The sequence below is a fragment of the Perognathus longimembris genome, chromosome 15 (genome assembly GCF_023159225.1).
Source record: "Perognathus longimembris pacificus isolate PPM17 chromosome 15, ASM2315922v1, whole genome shotgun sequence".
NCBI classification, from domain to species: domain Eukaryota; kingdom Metazoa; phylum Chordata; class Mammalia; order Rodentia; family Heteromyidae; genus Perognathus; species Perognathus longimembris.
In genome coordinates this window covers 35820048-35828709 of record NC_063175.1, presented here as the reverse complement: position 1 = coordinate 35828709, position 8662 = coordinate 35820048, and the positions used below count along the sequence as shown (strand labels likewise).

Sequence of the window (8662 nt, the reverse complement as noted above, 5' to 3'; positions counted from 1 at the left end):
AAGTTTACCTGTTAATTAGGGTGACCATCTGTGTTGGTTAATTGGTTTTACACATAGAAAACATAAACTTCTCACACATTTGACTGGAGGCAGTTTTGCAACTCAGAGCCACATTCATAACCTTGCAAACCAACTGGTGTTATTTCCCTATGATGCCCATATTTCAGAGATGGACCCTAGGTCCTTGAGAAAACATGTGGGGGCCTCTTTTTCTCCCTGGCCGTCTGAAGGTCTGTCGCCATCATGAATGACACAGTAACTATCCGGACCAGGAAGTTCATGACCAACCGGCTACTTCAGAGGAAGCAGATGGTTATCGATGTCTTTCACCCTGGAAAGGCAACAGTACCTAAGACAGAAATTCGGGAAAAACTTGCCAAAATGTACAAGACCACACCTGATATCATCTTTGTATTTGGATTCAGAACCCATTTTGGAGGTGGCAAGACAACTGGCTTTGGCATGATTTATGATTCCTTGGATTATGCAAAAAAAACCGAGCCCAAACACAGACTTGCACGACATGGCCTATATGAAAAGAAAAAGACCTCAAGGAAACAGCGGAAAGAACGCAAAAACAGAATGAAGAAAGTCAGAGTGACTGCAAAGGCCAATGTTGGGGCTGGCAAAAAGCCAAAGGAATAAGATCCTGCAATGACTTGTCCTGCATGCGATGATGGTGATTTTTCATAGAGGGATTAATAAACTGTCTAAATCTTCAAAAAAAAAAAAAAAGAAAACATGTGGGGGTTATAAGATTGGCAGATAAATGATCTATTTCTAAGTTTAACACACATTTTGAAAGGGTAATCATAGAAATAACATTTTTTCCTCTAAAGTAAATATTTTAACTAAAAAGATAGCAGGATAATTATCTTCCTCTATGTTCCACAAGGCAAGCTAAAACAAATGTTTTGTTTTTATATATTTCATGTGTACCCCACACTGGAATGCATGATAGAGAGGAGTTTCCAGGCTGACCTTCATAATTTGTGTCCAACACATGTAGAAGCCAGGCCAGTGAAGAGGAAAGTGTTTATCACAGAATTCTTAGTTACTAGAGCAACATCGTTGAAAAGTTCATCCAAAACAAGGAAAAGCTGGCAGTAAGCTTGAAGAAAACTAGAAATATACAGTGGATTTCAATGCCTGATGTCACCATTTTGAGTCATAAAAGAGATAATAACATGTGGTTATTTCTTTCTTGATGGTAAGCTTTCTTCTTTCTTTTTTTTTAACACAGATCTAGCTTCTTTTTTTAACTTTATTTTTTTCTTATTTATTGTCAAAGTGATGTACAGAGAGATTACAGTTTTATATGTTAGCCCTTGGGTACATTTCTTGTACTGTTTGTTATCTCCTCCCTCATTCCCCCCCTCCCCCCTCCTCTTTTCCCTCTCCCCCCATAAGTTTTCAGTTGGTTTACACCAAATCGTTTTGAAAGTATTGCTTTTGGAGTTGTTTGTCTTTTTATCCTTTGTCTCTCGATTTTGATATGCCCTTTCACTTCCCTAGTTCTAATACCAGTATACACAATTTCCAGTGTACACTGATAAGGCACAGTGATATTGCGGGCACAACCACAGGAAGGGGATACAAGAGGATCTTCAACAATAGGAGTTATGGTTTCACATGGCATGTAGAGATTCCACCTCACCCCAGTAAGAATGACCTTTATCAAGAAAACTAACAATAATAAATGTTGGAAGGGATGTGGCCAAAAGGGAACCCTACTTCATTGTTGGTGGGAATATATTCCAGCCACTCTGGAAAATGGTATGGAGATTCCTCAGAAGGCTAAATATAGAGCTCCCCAATGATCCAGCAGCCCCTCTTTGGGGCATCTACCCAAAGACCACAAACAAGAACACACTAAAGCCATCAACACAATGTTCATCGCAGAACAATTTGTCATAGCTAAACTATGGAACCAACCCAGATGCCTCTCAGTAGACGAATGGATCAGGATAATGTGGTACATATACACAATGGAATTTTATGCCTCTATTAGAAAGAATGTCCTTGCCCCATTTGTAAGGAAATGTAAGGACTTGGAAAAAAATTATACTAAGTGAAGTGAGCCAGACCCAAAGAAACATGGACTCTATGGTCTCCCTCACAGGGAATAATTAGCATAGGTTTAGGCTAGAAAAAGTAGAGGATCACAAGATCCTAATAGCTATACCCTTATGAATGCATAAGATGGTGCTAAGTGAAATGAACTCCATGTTATAGAAACAACTGTTATATCATTATTGTAATTACTTCCTCTTTCTTACTTGGCGGATTATCAACCTTTTTATTTATTTATTTTTTGTCTGCCTGCACCGGGTTCAGAAATCCAACCTGTGGGAATTACCCCTCTATCCCCTCTATATCATAGAACTATAAATTAGTTCTGCAAAGTAAATAGGTATTAGGGTGAGGAACTACTACCAAAGAGACTAAAGTAAAATATTACTACTCATGAAAATTAAATCATCAATAACTGGAGGATTTGTATTCCAAAAGACACATGTCTGGCTTTCAAGTCTATTTTACACACGCCTATTTGAAAGTGGATCTGATTCCCTGAGAATATTGGCTAGATGCGCTTCCCTAAGGATGGTGAGAGGGCGGGGAAGACATTTCTTATTGCAACCCTAGTCCCACATATTCCCCTGTTTCTAAAATTCTGAGTATTTAAACCTGTATTTAAATACATAAAGCCTAAAGAATTTTTTTAAATAGAGAGACAAAGCCTTGTAGTCTCCAAATTGATAACCATGTTGTCAATGATAATTAACAGAATATTAGTGAGATATTACTTTCTCTTGTGTTTTTGAAAAGTGATGAATTCTTTTTACTTTATGTGTTGTTGCTTTTATATTTAAGTAGTTGCACAAAGGACTTACCATTCAACAAAGCAGTTTATGAATACAGCTTATCTTGATCCAAGTGACTCTTTTCATCGTTCTCACCCAGCCACCCCAACCCACCCTTAATTTTGAAGAATATGGACTGAAATTCCGACTGCATTTTCCTCCTGCCTTCTTTTCTTCATTCGTGTAGCCCTCTCCCTTGGATCCTACATTTCTTTGTTTTTGTTTTCTTTATTGTCAAGGTGAAATACAGAGGGGTTACAATTACATTCGTAAGGTAGTGAGTACATTTCTTGTCAAATGTTTTACCTCTTCCCTCATCTTTCTTCCACCTTCTTTCCTCCCCCAGTTGTACAGTTAGTTTACAATATATTGTCTTGTAAGTATTGTTGTTGCATTGGTTCTCCCTTTGTCCTTTGTCTCACCATTTTGATGTGTTCTTTCTCTTCTTTAATACAGATAAATGTATATACAATACCCAGGGAACCAAAATCAAATACAGTGACAACAGGGCCTAAACCATAGGGAAGAAAAATGTAAGAAAAAAGAAATAATTTTACATAGTACATTAAAAATAACACCAATGAAAAAAACATTTGTTTCTATATATTGGAGTTCATTTTGTTTAGCATCATCTTATATGATCATAGTCATTGAGCTATTGTGATCATCTGCTAGGACTATCCTAGATATATATTAATTTTTAGTATATATCACAGATATATACTAACTTTTACCAATGAGAGAAAACATAGAGTCTACGTTTCTTTGCGTCTGGTTCACTTCACTTAGTATGTTTTTTGTTGTTGTTGTTATTTGTTTTGTTTTTCTGTGTCTTTGCATTTCCTTATGAATTGGAGCAATGTCATTCTATCTGATAGAAGCATAGAATTCCACTGTGTGCATATACCACATTTTCATGATACATTCATCTACTGAGGGACATCTAGATTGGTTTCAAATGTTAGCTATGGTAAATAATGCTACTATGAACATGTTTGTGCTGGGAGCTTTAGAGGGGCATTGTTTGTGAAATTTTGGGTAAAGGCCCAGAAGTGGGGTTGCTGGGTCATAAGGGATCTCTATATTTAGCCTTTGGAGGAACCTCCATACTGCTACCCAAAGTGGCTGAACAAGATTACACTCCCATCAAGAGTGTAGTAGCGTTCCCTTTTGGCCACAACCTTGCCAGCATCTGATGTTGTTAGTTTTCTTGATAATGGACAGTTTTACTGAGGTGAGGTGGAATCTCAAAGTTGTTTTCATTTGCATTTCTTTTATGGATGAAATAAGGAAAGCAATTCCTTTTGTAATAGTCCCCAAAAATATCTAAGCATAAACTTAAGCAAGGAAATGAAAATCCTTTATGATGAAAAATTTTAATGCCAGAAAAAATAAATTAAAGCAGAACTAGGGAAGTGGAACCCCCCCCCCCTTGCTCCTGAATTGGGAACATTAACATCATAAAAATAGCAATAGGGGCAAAGGCTATCTACAAATCCAGTGCAATAACCATCAATACCCCAACACCATTCTTTAATGAAATAGAGGAAGCAACCCAAAAATTCATATGGAACAATACCCTGGATAGCAAAAACAGCTGGAAGAACAGTGCTGGAGGAACAACAATACCAAACTTCAAATTCTATTACAAAGCTACAGTAATAAAAATAGCTTGGTACTGGCACAAGAACAGGACTGAGGACCAATGGTATAGAACTGAAGACCCAGAAATCAACCTGCAGACATATGGTCACCTAATCTTTGATAAGGGTGCCAAAACACTGATATGGTAGAAAGACAGCCTCTTTAACAAATGGTGCTGGCAAAACTGGTTATACACCTGTAACCAACTAAAGCTAGATACTTATATAATCACCCTGCACAAGAGTCAATTCCAAACAGATCAAAGACCTTGAGGTAAAAGCAGATACCCTGAAAACATTACAGAAAGAAATAGGAGAAATAGGATCCACTAGGGATCCTTGGCATTGGTCAAATTTTCTTAATAAAGACCCCGAAACACAACAAATCAAAGAAAGGTAGACAAATTGGATTGCATGAAATTGCAGAGTGTCTGCATGGCAAAGGACATAGCTTGCAAGATAAATAGCCCACATAATGGGAGAAGATCTTCACTGGCCATGTAACATACAAGGGCCTCATGTCTAAAATATATTTAGGATTCAAAAAAGTAAGTTGCCTCCCCCAAAAAAATCCTCAAAGAAACAACTGCCCCCTTAATAAATGGGCTGAAGATAGAAAGTGAGGAATTCTTATTAAGCAGAATACTAAGAAAATCAGAATGTTCTTCCTAAAAATTTTCCCCAGAAAGCAAAAGCTTACTATTCAGAATATTTTGGGTTATGTCATCAACAACAGCTACTATATTTACATCATATATATGTATATATGTATGTTGGTTAGACTTTATATTCAAATTGATTTCTGAGGATGACACCACATAAATGCTGTAATATATAAAAAGATATTTTGCTGTTCCCCACAAATGGTGAACATGTCTATATATCAGTCACTGGAAAAAACTTAAATATTTTCCTATTGATTCACTACACCAAATGTTGACCAAGCAGAAAGCCATATTGTTACCCAATATGTTTTAATGAAAGCAATTAAGAAAAGATATATTTATATTGTTTCTAAAGTGTATTACAGTAACAAAGACTGAGAAGGTAGTTGGTAAACATCTCAGCAATGTTCCAGCTTTAACAGATGGTGAATATGGGGATGTGCTTAGCTCAATTTCAATAATAAGCTTTTTGAAAATAACAAGCCTGGACTTCACAAGAGAGCAGTTGGCTATTGCTGGTTATTAAGGGTCTCAGTAGGTGTTCAAGGTTAGCCTAAATGGCTCTGCTTAAAGTTTTTCTACACAAATGAGTCCATAAGATTCGCCACTGGAGGGCTGGGAAAATGGCCTAGGGGTAGAGTGCTTACCTCCTATACATGAAGACCTGGGTTTGATTCCTCAGTACCACATATGTAGAAAAAGCCAGAAGTGGCACTGTAGCTGAAATGGTAGAGTGATAACTTTGAGCCAAAAGTAGTCAAGGGACAGTGCCCAGACCATGACTTCAAGCCCCAGAACTAGCAAGAAAAAAAGATTCCCACTGGAAATTATCACAGAAACTGTAACATCTCACATGGTGTGCCACTGTCTTAAAACAAATGACAATATTCATCAAGTTACATTGTATTCATTAACTGCTTTGTTAAATGACAACCTAATTGTACAACCGCTTAAAGAAAATAATTTTAGGGGCTGGGGATATGGCCTAGTGGCAAGAGTGCTTGCCTCGTATACATGAGGCCCTGGGTTCAATTCCCCAGCACCACATATACAGAAAATGGCCAGAAGGGGCGCTGTGGCTCAAGTGGCAGAGTGCTAGCCTTAAGCAAAAAGAAGCCAGGGACAGTGCTCAGGCCCTGAGTCCAAGCCCCAGGACTGGAAAAAAAAAAATAAATAAATAAAAGCTGTAAAAACTTAAAAAAATAAATGCCCCCAAAATGTCTTGGAAATAAAACTGTTATGACAATGCACCCTTTTAATCTGCATTTCAAACAGAAAGACAAAAAATGTTGGGCTGGGAATATGGCCTAGTGGTAGAGCACTTGCCTCATATACATGAAGCCCTGGGTTCGATTCCCCAGCACCACATATATAGAAAACGGCCAGAAGTGGCGCTGTGGCTCAAGTGGCAGAGTGCTAGCCTTGAGCAAAAAGAAGCCAGGGACAGTGCTCAGGCCCTGAGCCTAAGTCCCAGGACTGGCAAAAAAAAAAAAAATAAAATTGTTAATAAAACTGAATGTATTCCACAAATAGTGCCTTCAATACTTTTCAGTACAAATGCCTAGGAGATAAAGGAATCTCTCTTAATTTAAGAACAGCTTTTTCAGAAAGGAGATATAATCCATATTTAGGAAATTCTTTTTTTATATAAATGAATCTGATAACAGTTATTAATTGTGTTGCATTCATGCTTTACTCCCATTGCTCAACCTAATGGTGCTATTAAGCCAGTTTGCGGAGTCAATTTCAGGAGGAATATTAGAGAGAAATCTCTATAATATACATGGTGAGACCTCAGAATGCTGTAGGTACTCTCAGCAACTAAAGGTCAGGTAATACAATTAGATTAAGAGAACAGGTAGAACTCAACACCTATTTCACATCCATTCTTCCACAGAAAAGAAATAACTAAACTGGAATGTAAAGTACTGTTGTTCATCAAAGCACAAGTAATACAGGACAGAAGAAATAACGAAACAAATACCTTTTCACCTTCAGAGTAGCCTAAATTGATCATAAGAATTTGAATAAAACACATCACAGTAGAAGTTAAAATACTTAGAAATGGACATGAGTTTATCATAATCATGATTGAATCATAACTCTGTTATACATGAGATACAAAACATGGAGAAATTTATCGAGCCTACTGAGCCTCATTTTGTTCATATTTGAAGTTGACGTAATAACTGTTAGTTACATTCAAGATTAACATTACAATAAGCTAATGATTGTAAAGTAGGATATGACAAGTTTTTCCCTCTTATCCTATTGGGAAAGTTATTACTTATATGATAAACAATTGAGGAAAAAGCAGGTTATAGGACTAGGAACACTTGTGAAGAAGTATAAAAGAAACCATCAGTGGTGGGGATCTGATTCACATTTATACAAAGTCATTCAGGGTCCCAGAAAAGAGGAGATGATGACTCATACTATGATTCCTACTTCATGTACTTACATGACTGGCTTAAGAGTTAGAAGTTGATATGTGCCTTTGTCTGCTTCCAAAATCATAATCGTTCTACACTGCCCAGTACTGTCTGCCCATTCTTTAAAATTTCATCACAATGTCATTACTAAATAATCTTTCTATGTCTGAAATCTAAGGAATTGGGAAGTCATGAAAAAACAATTAGAAAAGACTGATAAATGTCATCACAATATGAGTTAAGGGCCTAGGATGAAGTGCTAGGTTACCCTATAATAATAATGCATTTTACTAAGATTGTTGTGATTTTTCCAAAAATATACTTTAAAAATCTATAGTGGTACCTTGGTTGCATTTGTTTCTCTCATTGTCTTTTTTTTAGGGGGAACAGTGCTCAATTCAAAAAATTATGAGCTTGTGGTGGCTTGCTATTAAATCCAGTTTTATCCACTGGTGATAGCTTCTTCTATCATAAAGAAAGGGAGCTTTGTTGATTGTGGTTATACAGCATAAATATTGAGGCCACGTGCTGTCCCCTGCTGTCATTTAGGAGCTTATTTGTTCACAGCTCACCTACTCTGCAACATCTGATTGCCTGATTGCCTCAATTACCAACTTGCAGTGATTGCCAGAAGATGGGATATTCTTGCATTAACTTCTGAGGGAAGGAACTTGCTATGAAGCTCCTCCCAGTCTATCAATCACTATGAGTTAAATCATTTTGTAAAAGCATTCCTGCAGTGCAAATTCATTCAAGTGTCAAAGCATGTTTTTAATTGCAAAGTTAATTTTTACCGTAGTAGGTTTGAAAAGCCCAAGCATTAAATTTGATTCCCCAGATGCTACTAACATGTAAAGTTCCAGAATGTTCTGTGAATTATAGAGAGATCGCTATTTGGAGAATAATATATGACACATTAGGGAACGCTCAAACAAATAAGAGGAGAATCTAGAAAAGAAGCAATAACTGTCTCATTTGTGGGGATCAGAATACTGCCTACAAGGAAGATAAATGCTATGAGAAGCAAAACTGGCCTTGCCCCTCAGGAATGGTAACGA

At 37.0% G+C, this 8662-nt stretch overlaps 1 protein-coding gene across 1 annotated transcript; it reads left to right on the top strand.

Annotated features, from left to right (window-relative positions):
- The first annotated feature begins 206 nt into the window (after nucleotides 1-206).
- LOC125363915 (40S ribosomal protein S24-like) lies at nucleotides 207-645 on the top strand. Its single transcript, XM_048363253.1, has one exon. It carries the CDS (start codon nucleotides 244-246, stop codon nucleotides 643-645), a length of 402 nt encoding a protein of 133 aa, XP_048219210.1. The 5' UTR covers nucleotides 207-243.
- The last annotated feature ends 8017 nt before the right edge of the window (nucleotides 646-8662 follow it).